A 24,142-nucleotide genomic window follows, 5' to 3' on the forward strand; every position below is an offset into this window, starting at 1 on the left:
CAATTCAGATCTCTTCATATTTAACACATTTTGCTATGTTGCAGCTTTGTGCTAAAATCATTGACATTAATTTTTCTCTCATCCAAGTGAAACTCAATATCCCAAAGTGTCAAAGCAAAAACAGGATTTTACAATTTTTGGCAGATTTGTTAAAAATAAAAGATTGAAATATCACATTGACACAAGTATTCATACACTTTGCTGTGACACTTGAAATTTGGCTGAGGTGCCAGATTCTATTGAGCATCATTGAGATTTTTCTTCACTTTGTTTGGAGTCCACCTGTGGTCTGTTCAACGGAATGGACCTGATTAGGAGAGGCACATAGACAGTTCTGGCATTATGGATACTGAAGAAGCTTTTGCATTTCCCATATATATAAAAAAAAATACATCAATAAATCATTAAACTATGATAGCAGCCATCTACCCATAGTCTTACTAATAAAGAACACAGTTCCTAAGAGTCATATTATAATCTATTATTTTCTTGGTTCTTTATAAAACCATGTTTTCCAGACAGGCTCAGAGTTTCATTTATCAATGTTATCAGTTCAGCATGCTGTATTTGTTATTGCAGCATATTTATGGATCAAGAAATAACACAAAGAATCTCTGCTCTCTCCTGCCCTGCCCACGTGTATGGCTGAAACGCAACTCGAGAGCAGCACACTTCTTACTTTCTGTTACTGCACGATGTGCTCGCCACTGCCTGGCCATGTCACATTTTGATGATTTTCCAGTACTGCTCTTGTATCAACTTTTTTTTTTTACTTTTTGCAGTACTACCTGCCTGTTATCTTTTGTTATGAACCATCATGTTTGAATATATATGTACAGATTAAAACAAAAATATATGTAAGATTAGTTATGAAGAGATAAAATACAAGATATGTATTTAAAATAACTTTTTAAAGTGCTACAGAATTAACGGTAATAAAAAAAAAACATTTTTTGTAATAATATTCAATGATGAACTTTAATTTTGCTTTTTTTAGGATCCTCAATAAACTGAACGGAGTCCAGATTCAGAATATTGGAAGAGTTTCAATGCTCACCCTTTTCAACGTGTCTGAGGAAGACTATGGTAACTACACCTGTGTGGCAATCAACAAATTAGGCAGTGCAAATGCAAGCATAGTCTTATACGGTGAGTAATACAGAGGAGGATCGCTGGAATCTAACAGTCTAGATGAAGTATAGATGAAGATATTTACATCTGTCTATCCACCTGTTATATAATGGCTTTCATATCTATCTATCTATCTATCTATCTATCTATCTATCTATCTATCTATCTATCTATCTATCTATCTATCTATCTATCTATCTATCTATCTATCTATCTATCTATCTATCTATCTATCTATCTATCAGTAATAAAATTAAACATCTAATTAATACAGTAGATATGTATTACTGTTGGATGTAAAACATAAATATTTTTCTGGGTAAAATGAGAGAGCCAAGGCGTTTCATTTAAAATGAATAGCACTGTGCAATTCATCTGCAATGGGCTTCAACTGGTCAGTCTACAACCATAGTAAAGCTAATTCAATTGCAGCTCTTTAATAAAGACTTAGCTGTTTTATAACAGTGTTTCAGAAGAATTGTGTTAAGGTGTTTTTCATGTTTTTAAAAAGTAAAAGTCTTAGTTTTTGTGTGTACATAATAGTTTTCCATGCACACGAGACACCTTCTTATACTCACAAGATACTATAGTTCTGAGTGTGCACAAGAAAGTGTAAAATTTCGGTTTCAATGTGCTCACAAGATGTTTTTGTGTGTACAGAGGAAACATTTGACTTCTATCTAATGTAACTATCTAATGAGCATGAGAAAGGGTCTTGTGCACCTGAAAAATATATATTTTTTTGCTCATATCACTTTAGTGGCTTTTAAAACTACATGGGGTTAGTAATATATAAAAATAGAATTTTTGGGCCGAGTTTTCTTTTAAGTTGAATTTGCTCTGCACTTATGGTGAATGTGACAAACAGATAATAGTCACAAATTCTGTTCCTTCTTATGATATTTGATCCTGGCTCAGATGTCCATTTTGATGCCCATCTGCAGTCTAGAAGGAATAGACTCACCCCAAAGTACTCTCTAAGTACACAACTTGTTAAATTTTATTATCCAACCTGCAAAAATATGTAGTCAGTTTCATTACCCTTCTACCTCATTTAATAGAATATTTTTTAAATTGTGTAATATATTTTGCTTGTCCTTATGTGCAATTATAAAATTCTTATTTCAGTACTTAATCTTGTTTTTACTATCATTTTAGAGTCATTGTTTCAGCAGCTCATTGGCAAGTGATATAAATCAGTAGCCCTGTCTTTATTTTATTCTATGTGTTCCTTTTGGTTTAGAAATAAATGAGCCCACAAGCTCAACACAGTTACAAGGTTAGTATTATTAGTCATGTCAATTGTAAGTCAACCTTGCCTTATTCTGTTGCGATTGTATCCATTTCTGGATTTGCATGAAGGAATATTAAGATTTTCACACGAATGAGGAACACCACACTGATAAGCAGCTGTATTTGTTTAATGCTTTGCTGCCTTAAAATGGCGGTTTGGTGTGGAGGTTTAAAAGCAGCACTTTAAGAAAAACTTCCCACTGGTAGACATGTCTGTTAATATTGCTTCAGATTTTTAGCTATACATTATGCAAACAATTATAAGTGTTTAATTGTTACAACATTAAAAATAATGAGTACAAATCATTAAGCTACGCTTTTAAATGTATTAAAATATATTCAATTTGTGGTTATACCATCAAGGAAGTAATGCAAAATACTGGCCTCATTAGTGTGGAAATGTCAGTATTTCCTGTAATTGTTGCTTTTATTTAATTTGTTTTCATAATTTTCTGTTTTCCCTTCTTTCCATGGCATGGCTCATTTTTTTTTACCTTTTGCCAAGTAAGTAACAACATAAATGGGTCTGCATTTATGTACATGTCAAGTGTAATCACCAGGTCTTTTGTGGACAGGCACTGCTCCTGAAACAAGGAGGTCGAAGGTCCGTCTCTCTTGCTAAGGGACACATCCGCCTACACAAAGTGATTTCCCAAGTTTCCCCTGGAGTTTTCAAGATTTGTCTCGTCAGTAGCAAGGGTTCAGTGGTGTTTCGGATTAAGCAGTGTGCAGCTCCATTTCATTTGGGAGTGTAAATTCATCATTACACCTTGAAAATGTGTCTGCATTAAATATCCTTGGAAAAGAGATTGATAATTTTAGATTAAAAAAAAAAGTTTATTGAATCAGATAAAAAGATACAGAACAACAGTGTGTTTATCAAATATGCAATCAAAATATGTCCTAAGGAAAAAGCAGTTCCAATAATATAACTGAACATTTTGTTCTTCTTCAAATTAATTCCGTAAACCGTTCCTCTTTCCCCAACACAAATTAATAAATACAAAATTCAATACATGACCAGAACTACTCCCACGGTTCACTCCTCCTGCTCTGCACATTAATTCAGATCATTCTCTAATATATTCCGTTAGTTTACCATCACTACTCCCTGGTTGGCTGCAGTTGCCTTTACTCTCTTGGACCCCGGATTGTCGATAGTCAAGTATCGAGGTGAGCCACTGCAATGAGTACACAAACAGGCAAGATTACAGTGCTTAAAGGTGTTTGGTGCTTTTAATGATTCCAATGTATTCCAAAATAAAGTGCGGAGCAGTCCTTCTTGTATAATAAATAAAGTCAATAAATTATCCAGAATAAAAACAATGTTCTTGATGAATGTTAAAATCAATCAAAAAAATACTCCAAAAACAGGTTAAAAATCCAAGATTAAAATCGCAGGTACGATCCATTCATTAAATCTGTGATGCACAGAGGTCTTCTTTCTTCAGCAGCAACGTCACCACTGTTTGGTGTTGTGAATGGGTCACAGAGGGGACTGACACTGGACACCATCAAACAATATTAAAACATCCATGAAAAAAATCTCATGTTACCCAAGTTGCATAATCCCCACATCCAGTCATATGCTCACCATGTGCAAACCATATAGATTTTTTTCTGAAATATTGTTTTAAGAAATAACAATGAAAGGAATCCACTAACAGATAGATAGATAGATAGATAGATAGATAGATAGATAGACAGACAGACAGACAGACAGACAGACAGACAGACAGACAGACAGACAGACAGACAGACAGACAGACAGACAGACAGATAGATAGATAGATAGATAGATAGATAGATAGATAGATAGATAGATAGATAGATAGATAGATAGATAGATAGATAGATAGATAGATAGATAGATAGATAGATAGATACTTTATTAATCCCAAGGGAAAATTCACATACTCCAGCAGCAGCATACTGATACAAAAAACAATATTAAATTAAAGAGTAATAAAAATGCAGGTAAAAACAGACAATAACTTTGAATAATGTTAACGTTTACCTCCACCCCCCCGGGTGGAACTGAAGAGTCGCATAGTTTTGGGGAGGAACGATCTCCTCAGTCTGTCAGTGGAGCAGGACAGTGACAGCAGTCTGTCGCTGAAGCTGCTCCTCTGTCTGGAGATGATACTGTTTAGTGGATGCAGTGGATTCTCCATAATTGATAGGAGCCTGCTGATCACCTGTCGCTCAGCCACAGATGTCACACTGCTGCCTGCTTTCCTCACCAGTTTGTCCAGGCGTGAGGCATCCTTCTTCTTAATGCTACCTCCCCAGCACACCACCGTGTAGAAGAGGGTGCTCGCCACAACCGTCTGATAGAACATCTGCAGCATCTAATTGCAGATGTTGAAGGACGCCAGTCTTCTAAGGAAGTACTGTATAGCCGGCTCTGTCCTCTCTTGCACAGAGAATCAGTATTGGCAGTCCAGTCCAATTTATCATCCAGCTGCACTCCCAGGTATTTATAGGTCTGCACCCTCTGCACACAGTCACCTCTGATAATCACAGGGTCCATGAGGGGACTGGGCCTCCTAAAATCCACCACCAGCTCCTTGGTTTTGCTGGTGTTCAGGTGTAGGTGGTTTGAGTCGCACCATTTAACAAGGTCCTTGATGAGGTTCCTATAATCCTCCTCCTGCCCACTCCTGTTGCAGCCCACGATAGCGAACTTTTGCACGTGGCAGGACTCTGAGTTGTATTGGAAGTCCCATGTATATAGGCTGAACAGGACCGGAGAAAGTACAGTCCCCTGCGGTGCTCCTGTGTTGCTGACCACAATGTCAGACCTGCAGTTCCCGAGACGCACATACTGAGGTCTGTTTGTAAGATAGTCCACGATCCATGCCACTAGGTATGAATCTACTCCCATCTCAGTAAGTCCATTCACATGGGGTAGCACTTTTGAATTAAAGACGGAACCAATAAATGATGGAGAGAGGCAGGTCTTCAATTCAAAAGCACTATCCCTGTGTTACTTTTCCACTGTTTTTAACTTTTTCGTATACGAAGTATAGGGTGTAAGAAGCTAGCCCGGCCACAGACAGACACAACAATGTAATGTCCACAACACACACGTTTATTTAAAATGCTATGTACAATATTTACACGTTTGCACAGTCCTTGGTTCTTCTGGCCGCCTCCACTCCTATCTTGCAAGCTCTGTCCTTCTTCCATCCGACTCCGGCTCCCCGAATGGAGTGAGGCGGCTCCTTTTATCCCGTCCCAGATGTGCTCCAGGTGCCTGGCGATGAACTTCTGGCAGCACTCCCCAGTGTGGAGGAAGTGCTGCCCTTGTACCCGGATGCACTCCGGGCATAAACCATCCCTGGTTTGTCAGCACTTCCTGGTGTCCCAGAAGTGCTGTCCCCCAGGGATCAAGGACCAGCCAGGTACCCAGGGAAAAGAAGTGCTACTCTCCCAGTTTCTCCTTCCTCCAGGCATCCCGGCAGGGCAGGGTTCCTGGCCGTTTATCACAAAGGAAGGTATTGTAACCGTCCAAAAATTCAACCTCGAGATTTTGATGAATCTCAAAGCTTTAGACCTCCTTGAGTCCAATTTAGTTTCTCGTAGGGAAAGTATTGTAATTATGCAAAAATTTAACGTTGAGATTTTGATAAATCTTGACGTTTTAGACCTCCTTGAGTCCAAAAATACCATTTTTGGAATTATGTCTGTGTGTGTGTGTATGTATGTAAACACGATAACCTGAGTACGCTTTCACTTAGGTCAACCAAATTTTGCATACAAGTATTAGGTACAAAATATAGATTTATATCAACTTTTGAGCTATTTCTGCTAACCAGAAGTGGTACTTTTTTTATTCATGCAGCCGCAGAGTCCGTTTTACTCAACTTTACTTTCATAAAAATTGTTCAATATATTATTAATTTAATTTGTTGTTGGTGGTTCTTTAACGTACATGATATAAAAATATAATCATTGTCTTGCGGTTTACTCCTCAAATATTCATCCCTATATCTGAGTATACGAGAAAGTCTAGGGGAGACCATTCCCGATTTTTATTTAACAATATTTTAGCAAAAAAAAAAAAAAAAACCTTTTGCACATTGTGAGCACACAACTACATGACTCGATAAGTGGATTATGCAATATGAGATTTTTCATTGATGTTATTGATATTATGTTGCTCTTGTCCAGAGCTGGTCACCACTGGGTCTTTGTTATGTCATTTCTCCATGAAAACATGAGATAAAAATTTTTTCTTGTTACAGAGTAAGTAACATGGTTAGAGTAAAGTTACAAACCATGAAGAACTGAAATGACTATGAAAAGTTAAAAATTGGAGAATTAAAAAAAAGAATAACCAAATCACTGTATTCCTAAAAAATGTAAATATCAAAGAAGATATGGATGTTCGATGGACTAAATAAGAACAAACGAGGGAATTACAAAAAAATGTCCACAAACAAATTCAGAATTAAGAAGACAGCCCAAAGCTATTCAATTCAAAGACTTGCAGTCCAAAGCTTTTCAATTCAAAGACTTGCAGTCAGAGTTTCTAAGTTGTCCTCCTGTTGTCTAGATCTACATGCCGGATTTGGGGCATGTAGATCTAGACCTCCCCCCACCCAATGTGCCTTCAGTCCACTGCTCCAATAAGCCTAAATGGTTAAATGGACAACGGCAACAGCAACAATTATTTTTTTGTATAGCCCAAAATCACACAAGGAATGCCTCAATGGACTTCAACAGGCCCTGTTTTTGACATCTCCAGCCTTCACTCTCTGTTAAAAACAAGGCATAACTTCCAAAAAAAAATAGAAGAAATTTTGGGAAAAGCAATTCAGAGTGAAACCCCTTTCAAGGCACATTGGGCATGCAATGGATGTCAAAAAGTGAGGTAAACGCAACACACAAAACTGAACACAAGTAATCCTCTTCACAGAGCTAGACACCCAATCTATCCTTGCAACTAAGAAGCAACGCAGACCACAAGTATAGAAAACAGCCTGAGCCTAAAGGGATGTCAAATAGCTATGTAAACACATTAAAGGGACTGGGTGAGGAAAAAGGAAGATAAAGGATTTTAGGTGGTTCTGAATAAAGAATTTGTAAATATTTAAGTGTATGTCTGAATGATTAACAGTTGGTGGAAAAATCTTCATTGAAGTCTTTCTTCACATTTTTCCATATTTATTATCATTACTAGAGTGTCTGAATTATTCATGACACATTAACAATTGACTATCACTTTTTCTAAGTGTGAGTTAATTTTTATTACTTATGTCTTTATAAGTGCATGTATCCCTTGCAACCATCCATAAATAAATAAATAGGCACGTTTGGCTGGATTTTGTCATACTTTTTACTCTTAAATCCACCACCCATAACGAAAGTGTATCCCAACATGAACTCATCTGCAATTATGATTTATGAGCAGTGCTCGGCCATCCGCGTCAGTGCGTTTGTGTCCGTGCGTGTGCATGTTTAATTTGCTTGCTGTCTGCAGAGCGCTGTTAAGTCAAACTTGTCTGGCCCTTCTTCGTTACTTTTAAGTAATGTGATTGAAAGGCTTTAAGCAGCATCCTCAGAGTTTTGCATGATTTTTATATTCTAGTGCCAACCACTGATTCAGTGTTAATAAATTATAGAGAATTCTGTAAAGGGTGTGGGTGTCTTCCAATGTAATTCCTGCATATTGTGCATTTTCAACCGCAAACTGATTTGAGGTGTTAATTACACCTAGATTTAGCAAACTCGATAGAAAAAAGAAAGAAGTTACTGTTTAAACCGCGTGAGAAAATGAAATATATACCATTTCTCAAACCGGCCATTGTTCTTATTTATCCACCTGCAAAGTGGGATTGAATTGCCTGCACCATTCAGCGTCAAGATGAAACTCCTTAATGAAGCAACAAACATAATGAGCAAAGAGCGAAGGCAGTGAAGCACATGCCAGTCACACCCCTAATCACAACGCATCCCTCTGGTAACATCTGCCGTCCCCTTCCTTCCATGCGCTGCCAGCAGGTTGACACTTTCTAACGAGTTGAAGCAGCTCATCCGAATTGGAATTTGTTTTTGATGGGATGCATTTATCACTTTGGTTTCAAAGCTCAAATTATCATCCGGCAGGATGTCCATCATTTACCTGATGAAACCTGAGTGGTAGGCCTTCAAAATGCACTAGTCCCACCATGGTTTAATTAGCAATGTGTGACAATGTCTAGAATGATGTCAACGAAGACATGGCGTCTGTCCCAAACAATTACTCCACTCCATCACACAGAGTGAGAAATGTCGAACTGGCAATGAGTTTAGAAAGTAATAATTAAAAAAAAAGTTGTTTTTAATTGTGAAGAACAAGCAGGTTTTTCCTGTGTAATACAGCACCATGCTGGGAATGACCAACAACTGCAAGCCTAACTGAAATTCGATTTAGCTGGCAGATATTTCCACTCTCACTGTCAATGTAATCCGTCAAACTGTTTATCAAATTGATGTAACTTCATTTGGGTCCACTCATCCTAGATTACACTGCTCGGTTTATAAATAGCTCCTAAAAATTAAAACCACAATTAATCCATCACTTTAGGGCTAATATCCTCCACAGGCATGGAATGATACATCCCTACAACACAAACATTCCCTTTCTAAATTATGGTTAACAGATGGTAAATATGATTTGGTAGTTAGCTGTTGAAATAGGTATCTTCTCTAAAATGGTTTATGTTGTAATCGCTTTTCACTTGACCGTATGGAGTTTACCTTGTGGACATGCCAGGCAGTCCAGGGTCTGATAATGCTGGGTCTTTTCAAGGTAAAAAAAGTCTAACTGGTGAAACCTTAGGGAGATTTTCCAGAAGATACATCAACAGAGAACAGCTTTGAAAGTGAGGCACACACTTGAGAATGCCTTACTCTTTTATACATCAACATTATATAAAATGTCAAAGGATTTGTGTTAGGAGACAGTACCATACAACAATAGGGGAAGAAAAAGGAAAGACGTTTGCCTGGGTGATCTTCAGAGACATTATTGTAAAAGATCCAAGAAGATTCACCTAGACATTTCCTGTAAAGTATTACAGTAACCTACTCCTAAGGATATTTTTCCAGGCACATCTGAAGATGCCTCTGTGGCTAATAATAATGCAAAGATACAAAAGTGAGGTCTTCTCCTGAATATCCTTGAGAGACATTATGAAAATAAAAGTCAAAACAAGAGATTTGCTCTGAAAATCCTCAGGAAACCTCAAACGAGATTTGTCTAATCGATGCTAAGGCAACATTTGCAAATCCATCAAAAAGAGAAAATTTACCCAGAAAATCTTTAGAAGACATAATCATGAAACAAACCCTAAAAGAGATTTACCCAGACAATCCCAGGGAGACATCTACATGTACATCAACAAGGCAAATAGAGAGACGAATGCTGAGCTCCTCTAGAAACGAGAACATAAAGGATACCAAATGAGAGATTCAATACAGAAATCCTGTGGAAGCATCAACATAAAAGAGACCTTAAGAGAAATTCATTAAAAAGGTCTCAGAAAAAAAAAACACAACAGGAGAGATTTGCTTGTAATAACTACAGGAAATTTCTACTGTAATTTAAAATGACAAAATGAAATGTGCCTACTGGATGTTTGGCACCAACTGCAAATTCTTCAAAAGGAATAATTGCTTACAAGTTATTTAAGTGAAATTGGCAATTAATCAAACCCAAAGACAGATTTACCTACATGATTCCAGGGAGACAAATGCAAAAAAACTGTCAAAATCTGAATTTCCTTACAAGTTCCTAAGGAAGCAGTGATATGGAACTGATTTAAGCGGAGGATCCTACAGACCAAATGAGAAAACTGAATGCAAGGAATATGCATATGATATTAGAACACACACACACATACACATATATACATATGTTCATTTATATATATATATATATATATATATATATATATATATATATATATATATATATATATATATATATATATGAATGAACATATTGTGGCCAGGTAACACTCTCAAAAACATCAGATTTTTGGGACACCAACCAGGTTGTCCCTTTAATTCATCTCCAGACAATATTGAAATATTGAAAAAAAAGAAAAGTCTCGCTTTTGAGCTTCTCCCTAGTCTGGAGCTTTCAAAACAGCGAGAATGGGTCTGGCTTTGAAGAGCTCCTTCTTGTGGCTTTCTCTAACCTAAAAGACACCTCTTCCTTGGAAGCCCAGCTTTTATGAGGGTCGGACCAGAAGGAGTGGAGCTAGATGCCCTCACTGTGCGGGAAGAAAGAGAAGATAAAGTTAGCTGCAGCTCATTTTGGCAGACTATTGCATACTTCGACTGAGCTTGTAAAAGAGCCCTCCAATGCACATGTATAACAATTATATTGTATATATATATATATATATATATATATATATATATATATATATATATATATATATATATATATATATATATATATACAGGGTGAGTCAAAATTATGTTAACATTTTGACAATTTATTCACAAAGATGATTTGCAGGAATGTCTCAACCTGTTTGCCATCATGTTCAACACACAAAACCATCGAGCAACATTAACATTTAAAGCCCAGACACACATTTTGCTGGGAAAACATGATACCACAGTCCGTATTCTGTCCTTCGGGTCATTGATATCATGAACTTTCCTGCTATACACATGCTTCTTCACCATACCCCATAACCAGAAATCACAGGGTGTCAAATCAGGGGAGTGTGGAGGCCATAGCAATGGTCCACCACGACCTGGAAAGCTGTGGTCGAGATAAAAATAATCCATTAGTGTTAACATAATTTTGACTCGCCCTGTATATCTATCTATCTATCAATCTATATATATCTATATATATATGTATATACAGTATATATATGGCGCAGTAGGTAGCACTGCTGCCTCGCAGTTAGGAGACCTGGGGACCTGGGTTTGCTTCCCGGGTCCTCCCTGCGTGGAGTTTGCATGTTCTCCCCGTGTCTGTGTGGGTTTCCCCTGGGTGCTCCGGTTTCCTCCCACGGTCCAAAGACATGGAGGTTAGGTAGATTGGCGATTCTAAATTGGCCCTAGTGTGTGCTTGGTGTGTGGGTGTGTTTGTGTGTGTCCTGCGGTGGGTTGGCACCCTGCCCAGGATTGGTTCCTGCCTTGTGCCCTGTGTTGGCTGGGATTGGCTCCAGCAGACCCCCGTGACCCTGTGTTCGGATTCAGCGGGTTGGAAAATGGATGGATGGATATATATATATATTTATTATATATATATATATATATATATATATATATATATATATATATATATATATATATATATATATATATATATACAATATATTGCGTGCATTGGAGGACTCTTTAGCATTCGTAGTCTGAAACTCGATCTGATTGTATGGGTGGTTACCTACCAGGTAACGCATGTGGTTGGTCTGCCAGTCTGCAAACATCGGCCATGGGGCCCTCTCAGTTACGAGAAGCAGATCATAGAATGTTACATAGTTTACTGTCAAATAATGCAAAGAGTACACGACACGTGTTTCTCCCTTATTTGAGCTCATCAGGTGTACACACTCCATTGCACCCCTCTCGGGGATCAATCCTCAGACGTCAGCGTCGGAAGCGGAGCCTCTTTACACTGCGCCATGGCGTGTGGTTCGTTTATTTGACAGCCTGGAGATCGGATCGTTCAATCCCCGAGAGGGGTGCAATGGAATGTGTATGCCTGATGAGCCCATATAAGGGCAAATTATGTGTCGTGTACTCTTTGCATTATTTAACAGTAAACTATGTAACATATATATATATATATATATATATATATATATATATATATATATATATATATATATATATATATATATATATATATATATATATATATATATACATATACATACAGTATATTTATCAAAAGGGATATGACTTCTGTATGCTTGTTCATATCAAATCTGAAAACACTATCAAAAGTGGAATTTTGCCCAGAAGACCTTTAAGCCCTGATGAATACAGAGAGACAACTATTAAACATTCAAAAAGAGAGAATTACATAGAGGTCCTCTGGAAATGCTTATGTGCAGTACAACAAAAAAGAGGTTTACTTAGATGATACTTAGGAAACATCTTCATTGAAAACAACAAAGGATAGATCCTTACTGGGCATCGACAAAGAATAACCTGAAATACAAATCTCTCAGATTATCCCAGAGAACAACTGAAACAAATGTGTATGAAACAGATGAAAATGGAAATTTTCTCAAAATATCCTTAGGAGGTAGGCACTGTAAAAACTAAAAGAGAAACTTAAGCAGCTGTCACATAAACTTCCAAATATACATTTGCCCAGAAGATCCAGATCTTTGAGCAATACTATCCATAAAACAAGTCTAAACAAAGATGTACCCAGACAACATCCTGGCAGATGGTGAAAAGAAAATGTCACAAATTTGAAAATTACTTAGAGGAAACATACAGTAAACATCTGTATATGACAGGCTAAAAAAGATAGACTTACCAAAAAGATATTTTGAGGAACAGAAAAAAACCCAAAAACACTTAAGGAGAGATTTCCTAGAAAATTGCAGAGATCACGGGTATAAAACTGATTGCAAGATCTCACGAGCAGAACTATGTGAAATGAACCAAAACAGAGATTTGTCCAGATAGCCCACAGGTGAAAACTGCATAAAAGAGGACAAGCAGACTTCTGGGGATTTATCTCCCTGGAACCTATCTTTAAAATTACATAAATGATTGCGTAACTCAGAAGGTCCCAAAGGAAAACATTTTGAAAGAAACGTTTTCCCGTTCAGATCCTTACACAATAGCTACATAAAATAGATGACAGAAATGACAGAAGATTTGTAGTAGACAATTAAATACCAAAGAGATATTTACTCAAAAGATCTCAGGGCACGACATGCACATCACACCAAAGAAAAGGTTTACTAAGAAGATCACCTAGAGGCATCTAAAAAGTTATTTAAAAAGAGAAAATAAGCCAAAAGACATTACTGTGAAAACAGTGCAAAGTTAGATTTGCCCAGAACGCCCTCGCGGAAAATTTGATAAATATAAATTCAATCAATAAACAAGAAAGAAATTTGTTCAGACGATGCTCAAGAGGCATTTACAAAAACTGTCAATCAGGTTCATTTCCTAGCATGTTGGAACTGCTATGTTGTTTTATAAAGAACTCACTTTACTTTCCATCGGCATTTCTCAGATACTTAACTGATTAATCGGTAACTGCTTCAGACGCACAAGCAATGCTCTTTAATGGAGGAATGGAGGAAGAGCAGATACAGGTGGATTAGTGTTCATGCAGTTTAGAGGGAGAACTGGGGAGTCCATAAAGATTTAAGTGGCTTTGGACACTCATACAACTGGGCCGAACGGTCTGGCGTGAGTTTAGCAGGAAGAGCTGATTTATCATTGTTGTTGTTTTCAATCAGGTCTGTCGCCATACCAAAAATCATCCCCTTTCATTTTTTTTTCTTATCAGGTACATTACTAGTTATGCAATAATTACAAGTAGCATGAAGAAAGGAGTGCAAGTTAAATTCAAAAGACTAAGTTGAAGCATAAAAAACAGGAAAACATACATACAAAATCTAGATATGTACATGCATGCTGTTATGAATTTGAGGCACAGCGACCCTGCTGTTGATGCAGCTAACAGTTTTGTATCTGGTTTTGGTGATAACACGTTTTTTGATTTTTGACTTACTGACTTCACTGTTCATTTCACTTTCAGGTTTTTTCACGCTGCATCTTTTAGAATTGTCTTCTGGTTGTTTAGATTCTGGCTACATTCATAGTTTAGCGCTTAATTTTTGCCATTAGTTTTTCTGACCTTCGAGATTGATCCTTGCTACAGTTTCCTAAACAAATGCATATTTCCCACGACCTGCATGTGGTGTCTTTCTCTCTTTCCAGCAAGGTATTCTGGGAAATCGGCTGGAACTTAAAAAGTGGGTGGGTGTTGCCTGTGTTAAGGTCCACCTGGATAGCATGCGTGGCACAGCATCTATATATATTTGAACTTTAGCACAGTTTTGATGAGAACAGGCCATTCAGCCCTTGAAATCTCACCATGCCTCCATGCTATCCACCTAATTCCTCTAAATACAACTTTTGAAGGCCACAAAAATCCTGTTTATCACTCTGTCTGGTAACCTATTCTGTGTGTTTCTATGGATCTCTGAGCATAGAAAAACTTTGCAACGCTTGTGCGAAAATTACAAGTGTCCATTTTTGACCCTGTGTTCTTATTGAAAAACTCCTTTTAAAGTAACGGACTCGAGTCCCTCCATAATTTTAAACACTCCAGTCATGTCACCTCCTAATCTCCATTTGCTTAAACTAAAAAAAAGGTTCAACCCCTTTAGTCTCTCCTCATAGCTCTTACCTCCCAGAGCTGTAATCAGCATAGTCGTTCTTCTCTGGACTTTCTCTCGTGCTGGTTTATCTTTTTGTAGTCAGTACCAGAACTGCACACTGTACAGTGGTGTGCACTATAAAGTTTAAGCATGACCTCCTTTCTACTCATTCTACTCTTGTGCTATGTAGCCTAACATCCTGACAGTCTTCTTAATGTCTTCCGAACACTGTCTGGATGTAGGTAGTGACAGGTGTGATACAACTCCTTCTCAGAGTTTCAAACATCCTGTCGTGTATTCAAATCTAACCTTTTTACTGCCTATATGTAATATTTTACATTTACTTACCCTAAACTTCATCTGCCACAAATCTGCCTAAGCGTGTATTCTGTCCCAGTCCCCCCTCTAATGATCCGTCTGATTCAGTATTTCAGTACCTGCCATTCCTCCTAGTTGGGTATCATCTGTGACCTTAAACACCTTGCTATTTATATTCTTATCCAGCTTGTTTAGACATATTTAAAAGAGTAGCAGCACTATATGTATTGTGACCCCAGTGGGGTGTTCAGCCAACCAGAACACAAACTTATGTATCAGCTTATCCATCTCAATATGCAAAGCACAGAAAACAGATAATTTGCTAAACATAGTCCCAGTCATTTTTAGCCACTCTTGGCTCTCTGAACAATAGGCTTCATGTAGGCCTCCCTCACCTTTATCATAACGTTTTCCTATGGCAGACAAAATACAGTAGTCCCTCTAACTTGCACAATTAAATTCACCCATCACTTGGTGTTGTTCTTTCTTATCTCCTATCTCTATCCTCAAGTAAACTCATGGTCCAGCTTTTCCTTTTATTAAGATCCCTGGCAAAATGTGGCAGGAAGAGGCAGAGCTTCTTAGGGGTGTTCTTGACATCACTGGGCTCACTCCACCACCAGGCCCCTCTGGATCTCTCAGTTTCTTTTATGGATCATTTCTTGTCCTCTACTGAAAAGCTCATAAAATACCCTCTGAGGTATCTGGTGTTGCTCCGGAGTTTTTCCTGCTCTCTAAGCTTTATGTCTCGTGATATGTATATCTCTCTGTATATAAAATCCAAAGTCTGTATGTCTGCCCGCTTTCACGAGAGAACTACTTAGTGGATTTAGATCAGGTTTTTTTGTATAATTTGCTTGAACATTCCGGATGATTTTACAACCTCTCTCGTCGTGCTAAGTATCATAGTTTGCTTGCAGTACCGATTTATTTGTGCAAATCCGAGAAAGATGCAGCGGGCCTTTGGGGAGGGGGGCCTCGAGGTGTACCTTACCTCCACTTAGCTAGTGAACAAGAGAACTACATAACGGATTTAGATCAGGCTTTCTTATAGAATTTGCTTGAACATTCCAGTTGATTTTGAGACTTCTTTCATCGCGCTAAGAATCATAGTTCACTAGCAGGAGCAATATATCCAACCATCCATCCATCCATTTTCCAACCCGCTGAATCCGAACACAGGGTCACGGGGGTCTGCTGGAGCCAATCCCAGCCAACACAGGGCACAAGGCAGGGAACCAATCCCGGGCAGGGTGCCAACCCACCGCAGGACACACACAAACACACCCACACACCAAGCACACACTAGGGCCAATTTAGAATCGCCAGTCCACCTAACCTGCATGTCTTTGGACTGTGGGAGGAAACTGGAGCGCCCGGAGGAAACCCACGCAGACACGGGGAGAACATGCAAACTCCACGCAGGGAGGACCCGGGAATCGAACCCAGGGGAGCAATATATATTCGAGCTAATCTGAGACAGAGGCTGCGGGGAGGGGGAATCGCGACATCAGGAGTAGGGAGCCGGACATGGCCCTCCTCATTGTCATGTTTCACTTGTACGCCGGCAAAGCCGCAGGGGACAGCTGGCATACAGATAAATGCTCATATAGGCTTATAGATTTACAGTGGATTCAGAAAGTACTCAGACCCCTTCACTTTTTTCACATTTTGCTATGTCCCAGGCTTATGCTAAAATCATTCAAATTTACTTTTCCTCTTATCAAGCAAAAATTAATATCCAGAATGACAAAGTGGAAGCAGGATTTTTTCATTTTGGGCAAATGTCATATGACCCAAGTATTCTGACGTTTTTCTGTGACCCTTGAAATCTGGCATTGCATTGTCTTGATCATAGTTGAGATGTTCCTACACCTTGTTTGGAGTCCACCTGTCATCAATTCAGTTGATTGGAAATGATTAGGAAAGTCACACACCCACACACACCCGTCTATAGATGATCCCTCAGTTCAGAATATGTGTCAGAGCAACACCAAACCACAAATTGCCTGTAGGGTTTAGGGCCATGATTGTGTCGAGGCACAGACCTGGGTAAGCCTACAAAACATTGAGGGTTCCCAAGATCATAAAGGTCTCCATAATTCTTAAATAGAAGTAGTTCGGAACAACCATGACTCATCCTAGAGTTGTCCAAGAAAGGTAAGCAAGACCCACTGTCTGAGCTTCAGAGAACCTGTGGTGATGGGAAAAACTTCAAAAGGACAACCATCAATACAACACTCCACTGATCTGAGCTTAATGAAAGTGTGACCAGACAGAAGACTCTCCTCAGTAAAAGACTCCTAGAAGTCTACTTGGACATTGTAAAAGGCACTTAAGGGACTCTCAGACTGTCAGAAAAAAAGATTTGATGGTCTGATGTAACCAAGATTTGTGTCATGTCTGGAGGAAACAAAGCGCTGCTCAATATCTATGCAGTACCATTCCAGTTTAGAAGCATGGCAGTGGCAGCCTCATGCTGTAGAGTTGTTTTCCAGTGACAGTGACTGGGGGACTAGACAGGGTTGAAGGAAAGCTGAAGGAAGCAAAGTATGGAGATCTCCTTAATGAAAACCTGCTCCAGAGTTCTGAACTTCAGATGGGACCAAAAGTTCACCTTCCAATAGGACAATGACAACACACCAGTTACTTAGAGACACCTCTGGGAATGTCTTTGAGTTGGCCAGTAAGAGCTTAGACATGAACCCAACCAAACATGTCCGAAGAGGCATGAAAACAGCTGTTCACCTACAATCTCCATCCAACCTGACAAGTGTGATTCACAGAGAAGAATGGCAGAAAATCCCTAAATCCAGTTGTGTGAACCCATGAAGACTGCAGCACTTGAACCTCTGCCAGTGGTGCTTCAACTGAGGTCTAAGTAAGAAGTTTGAATATTTTTAAAATGTTAATAGCTATGTAAAAAATTTCTAAAATCCTGCTTTAGCATTATCAATTTTGGGTATAAATTGTTACTTGATTTGGAAAAAAAAAATGAATTGAAATGATTTTAGCACAAAGCTGCAACATAACAAAATGTGAAAAAGTGAAGGGTCTGAGTACTTTCTGAATGCACTGTAATGGGTCATTATTGTCATGTGTGCACAGACGATTGAAATTCTTAATCAACAGGCCACCCATCGTCACTTTCTGGCACCATGATTAGTGAGTATAACAGCCTTACCTCAGAACCTTTGTCTTTCCTACCTGAAGACTCTTAAAACACGGTTTACAACAATATCTACCATTAGGAGAAATATTCAGGTTCATTCAGATGCTGATGGCATTAAGATGTATTTATCAATAAGCCTGATTATTATTTCTTAAGTGCACCTGCTAATACACTGCATACAATGAGCAATAAATGTTTTAATAATTATTATTATCTCTCTATTATTTCTCCCCATCTTCAGTTCATGCTCTCTCTCTACCCTCCATTTCAGCGATTTCCCACCTGTACAGAATATGTTCTAACCATTATGTATGAATATTTATCTGATAGGGTGGATTTACATAAAAGTGAAACAATAAAGGCAATTTTCCAACTCTAGTTCTGGGGAATAACCAAGACTGAAGTTTTTCCCTGATTCCATTCCATATGTCTGATCATATACAGTATGCAGATTTCAAATTCCAGGTCTGCCACATTGTATAAGAATCATTTGTAAGCAAACAACAACATTGTTTGCATATGTAACATATTAAAAAGAGTCCAAGGCAAAAAGGTCTGAAGACAAAAAGTAAAATATTTAGTAACAGCCAATCCAAACAGTGAATACAATTAATTAAAATCAATTTAAGAGAAATGAAACATTAGCTGTGCTAAAATAATGAGCCTTCGAACTTGATTTAAACGCAGTGGTGCCAAAGAGGTTTGTCAAGGCTGGCCTGCCCTGTCAGTTAGTAAAATGGTAGTGTGAAGGTGGCACATGCTGTATATGAAAGCACAGCTTTTCTCTGGATATATACCTTCATGTGTGTGTCTTACTAGTAAAAAAGAAAATCCAAGACTCAAGACAGTATTTTCAGATGTGAGTGGTTGCAGATTTCTTATTGTTCCTCTTCATCTTTTCCCACTTCTATGTGGGGACAGTGTGCTTGATCTACCAGCTCGGTCCTGCAAGTCAGATGCTTTTCCTACTGACCTTCTTTTACTTTACCCATCCACCTCTGCTTTGGCCTCCCTCACTTTCTTTTCTCCTGTACTTCTACTCCCATCATTCTTTTGCCCACATATTCATTGTCTCTCCTCGTCACAGGTTTATATCACTTCAACATACTTTCCTATACTTTCTTAGATATCTCTCCCACTTTTGTTATACTGCTGGTTGTCTCATTTCTTATTCTGTAATTCCCCATATCCATCTCAACATTCTCATTTCTGCCACATCAAACTTCTTCTCCTGCGTTTCCTTTACTGCCAGTGCCTGAGCTCCATAAATCATTACTGGTATCACCACTATCTTAAAATCCTTACCCCTAACCTTAACCTTTAAGTTAATTCTTTGAAAACACAATACTCCTGATACTTTCTTCCAATTGTTCCAACCACACTGTACTCTGTGGGTTATTTCTGCATCTAATTTTCTATCTTGCGCTACCGCTAATCCTAGATATTTAAATTTATGATAGCACTCCCGCAGGCTAACTTCTGAATTCTGATCACCATCTCTCCTCTTTCTATTTATCTTCAGTCTTCAATCTTCCAAATTCCTTCTCCATTCTTACAAATTCCTCACCAGTTCCTCTTTTCTGGTGTTGCACAACACAATGTTATCAGCAAATACCCCACACCAAGGGAATTGGTTATTTATCCCATGATTCAGAGCATCCATAATCAGATAAAAGACATCAGGACATTTAGAAGATCCCTGGTGCAGACTCAGTCTAACTGGGATCTTGTCTGTTACCCCAACATTACTTTTAACCCTCACCCTTCATTCATATCCTGGACAATCCTCAAACACTTCTCTGGCCCTCCTTTCTCTCTCATGCACCTCCAGACCTCTTGACATGACACTCTATCATAAGTCTTCTTCAAATCAATAAACAGTATATGCAAACCTTTCTGTTTTCTTCTATGCTTCTCTATGAGCTGTCTCAGTGCAAAGACTGCAATGATGCACCAGCCTCCATATGGTTGCAGACAGATTTAGGAAAATGGGATGTATCAGAACAACCTGTTATGGAATCAAGGCATCCTCAAAATTGCTGAAAAATGAACTTTAAATTCTACTGCATTAGTAAATAATCAGTAAAGGCTATTTATATTGGGGTCCTCCAGAGGAAAGTTCTAAAGAGTGTGGACATGCTTCCTCCAGAAAAATGATGTTGTTTCTAATGTCTTATGACACGTGTCACAAACTCGACAAAGAGCCATAGCAAGGTTTGGGGCAGCCATCCATAAATTGTTTCCTGGCTACAAAATTGAAAAAATAATAGCACTGAGGTGCACAAATCAGAGTCCAAAATATAACTGAGGGGATAGGGGAAAGGTGGTAGCTTTTAAAGGCCAATATAGGAAATGACATCAGGGGGGTCGGAACCGGAAGGGTCTTCATCCATAGACTCGGGCCAGGAAGTGACGTCAAAGGGGTCGGAAGCAGACTTGACGTCATCAGGACTAGGCAGAATTTCCCATGAATGGTCTGCAGAAAAGCGAGAAATAGAGTCAGTGCATTCTGCTACATCCTGGTCAGGCTTGGAATTACCCTCATTCAAGCCCTTTAGCTGCCTCCCATGCGCACGTGTGTAACACACGTCAGACCATTTTATACTGATCCACTACTACTCATTTCAGAAACAATATGAGCCATTTGTATCTCTCAAAAGTGTTATTATACCTTTCAAATTGGAAGGTACATTCAAAACAATGAATCTGGACAGAAGCACACATATCTTTTCCACTTTAGCTTTTTCTTGAACCAGAAACATTGACAACTTTTATAAAGCATTTGAATTACATTTTGGAGGAAATTAGCTAATAGATAACCAAGCAATCCTAGTGACCTGAATGGCAAGTAGTCCAGGCCTGTAGTTCAGAAGGCCATGTAAAAAGTCTTTAATGGCCTTCTGGGCTATAAGAATGTTCCTGCAGATCAACAGTAATACATGAAAAGAGATTGAGATTACAATCCCATTAGCAGATTATGTAACACTTCAGTTTAGATACTGCAAAAATGCATCTGTTTTTCATTTACTACTATGTAACGAGACTTTAACAGGCACTTCTTTTGGTCGTCATAACACTTACAAAGCACCAATAAAGTGTTTATTCATCTCTGCAATGCTACCTAACCTCACTTTGGAGTGATCTGAGGTGGCTTAACTGAGACACATTTGTCTTGATATTACATTTTTAGTATAAGACCGGTGTATCCTGCATATTAACAAGTAATTTACGAGTATGTCAATATGCCACACACAACAGAGAAGAATAACCTGTATTCTGATGTTTTATAAGAGGCATTAAAACCAAAAGAAGTCTTTGGTATGGCCTTGATACGTAAGGGTAAATGAGTAATAGAGGCATTTTTGCAGTACCTAAATGAAAGTGTTACTGTGGATTAATTTACACTTTGGTTCAAATGTAAGCATGGCTTGATCAGATACGTCAGTATAACAGTGGCACCTGTGTTCAGTCAGGCCTTAAATTGAGAAGGCCTTACCTGATTGAAACACAGTGAAGGTCTTTTGGTTTGTGTTGATTATCTGTTTCTCTGTTACTCCATTATTTACAGTTTATGAAAACATAAATATCATTATGTCCCTTGCACTCGGGCCAGTCTATCGTAAATAATGGTGATCATTGTTGTTAAATTAACATAAGAGTATGTTTAAGATCTGAAATGGTCAGGTGGCTGATTAATTGCTAAGTTTTCCTTACACTGATCAACCATAACATTATGACCGCCCACCTAACATTGAGTAGGTCCCCCTTTTGCTGCCAAAACAGCCTTGAGCTGTCGATGCATGGTCCCCACTAGACCTCTGAAAGTATGCTGTGGTGTCTGGCACAAGGCCATCAGTAGCAGATCCTTGAAGTTCTGTAAGTTGTAAGGTGAGGCCTCCAGCATATCCCGCAGATGTTCAATTGAACTCAGATCTGGAGAATATGTAGGACAAATCAACACCTTGAACACTGTTCTTTTCCTCAAACCATTCTTCAACCATTCTTGCAGTGTAGCAGGGCGCATTATTCTGCTGAAAGAGACCACTGCCATTAGGGAATAATGTTGCCATGAAGGGGTGTACTTGGTCAGCAACAATGTTTAGGTAGGTGGAACATGTCAAAATAGCATCCACTGAATGGCAGGACCCAAGGTTTCCCATCAGAACATTGCCCAAAGCATCACACTGTCTCCACTAGCTTGCCTTCTTCCCATAGTGCATCCTGTTGCCATGTCTTCCCTAGGTAAGTGACGCACACACGCCTGGCCATCCATACAATGTAAAAGAAAGCGTGATTCATCAGACCAGGCCACCTTCTTCCATTTCTCTATGATCCAGTTCAGATGCTCATGTGTCCATTGTAGGCACTTTTGGTGGTGGACACGGGTCAGCATGGGCATCCTGACTCATCTGTGGCTATGCAGCCCCATACACAACAAACTGCAAAGCAGTGTATGTTCTGACACCTTTGTATCAGAATCAGCATTAACATTGTCAGCAATCTGAGCTACAGTATCACTTCTACTGGATCAGACAACATGGGCCAGGCTTTGCTCCCCACATACCTAAATGAGCCTTGGCCGCCTATGACCCCGTCACCAATTCATCAGTTCTCTTACTTTGAACCACTTTTGGTAGATCCTGACCACTGCAGACCAGGAACATCCCACAAGAGATGCAGTTTTTGGACCTAGTAATCCCGTCATCACAGTTTGGTCTTTGTCATAGTTACTGAAATCATTACGCTTGGCTGCTTTTTATGCTTCCAACACATCAACTTCACGGACAAAATGTACATTTGCTGCCTAATATCTCTCACTCACTGCCAGGTGCCATTGTAACAAGATCATTAATGTTATTTATTTCACCCCCCCACCCCAGTATTCATAGTATTATGGCTGATTGGTGTAAATCTGTGTAGGTTTTCTCATAGTACCTCAGGTTTCTTCCTTTTGGTGGGTTGGTAACTATAAATCATCAAAGAGAATGAGTAGGAGAGGTCTACAATATGATAAAATGACACCCTGTCTGGGAGTTCTTTGTCCCTTGTGTTCATAGATTTGGAGATAGATGTTGGCTCCACCTGTTTTAATAGATTCTTGAAAGGAAAGGATGGATAGATGGATTGAGAGAGGGAGTGTATATTTACAGTATTTTTTGTCATTGCATTAGAAGATCACTATGCACACAAGGTACCTGCACCATTAAACAGGTCCTACCTTGCAGTACTTTCGAAAGTTGCCTTTTTCAACCAAAACCTCATATTTCAATTATTCGACTTCAAATCATGCTTTCATTTGCTTGAAATGAGCCTCTTTTACCAGTTTAATCTTTCATTTTATTCCCTTGATAATACAAGCCAAAAAGATCACTCTGCATTAATTAGATTTCTTTCAAGTTCATCTGGAAGTCAGAATAAAGCACATTGTCCATTTTAATGAGATATCTTGCCATTCGGAGGAAAAAAAAGAAAATGAACTTGTTATAAGAGTGGAATCAGTGATATCAGGCATTGACGACTTTTTGTTAATGAATAGGTATACAGCATATTATTCCCAACAGAACAATAATAAAAAACTAATACAAATAGCTAAGTATAGACATATATAATACACAAATGCACATCAAAGAAAAAAGAAAAGAAAAAAGTAGATAAAATTATGACTGTACATATACATTAGGTATTTATATATGCACTGAGAAAAAAACAAATAAGTAAGTAAATAAATAAATACAAATAAAGAATAATAAATAGCTAAGTATTGTTGAAGAGCTGGGATCCCAGTCTGGGAATCCCCTTTCAATAAAGGAATGGAAAAATTGCAAACAATTTGTGGAGAAACATAAATTGG

The 24,142-nt window shown here is 38.5% G+C and overlaps 1 protein-coding gene across 3 annotated transcripts in view; it reads left to right on the forward strand.

The window, feature by feature from the left end:
• LOC114658249 (neurotrimin-like) overlaps positions 1-24,142 on the forward strand; it is a 702,230-nt gene that overhangs the window by 654,494 nt on the left and 23,594 nt on the right. For 2 of the 3 annotated variants that reach the window (XM_051931916.1, XM_051931915.1), the window contains exon 6: positions 998-1,149. In XM_051931916.1, the coding sequence (XP_051787876.1) occupies positions 998-1,149 (152 nt within the window). Of the gene's footprint in view, positions 1-997; positions 1,150-2,374; positions 2,411-24,142 lie in introns of all 3 variants that reach the window. The other variant, XM_028810397.2, reaches the window with a different exon arrangement.

This window comes from Erpetoichthys calabaricus, chromosome 9 (assembly GCF_900747795.2).
Source record: "Erpetoichthys calabaricus chromosome 9, fErpCal1.3, whole genome shotgun sequence".
Classification (NCBI taxonomy): Eukaryota; Metazoa; Chordata; class Cladistia; order Polypteriformes; family Polypteridae; genus Erpetoichthys; species Erpetoichthys calabaricus.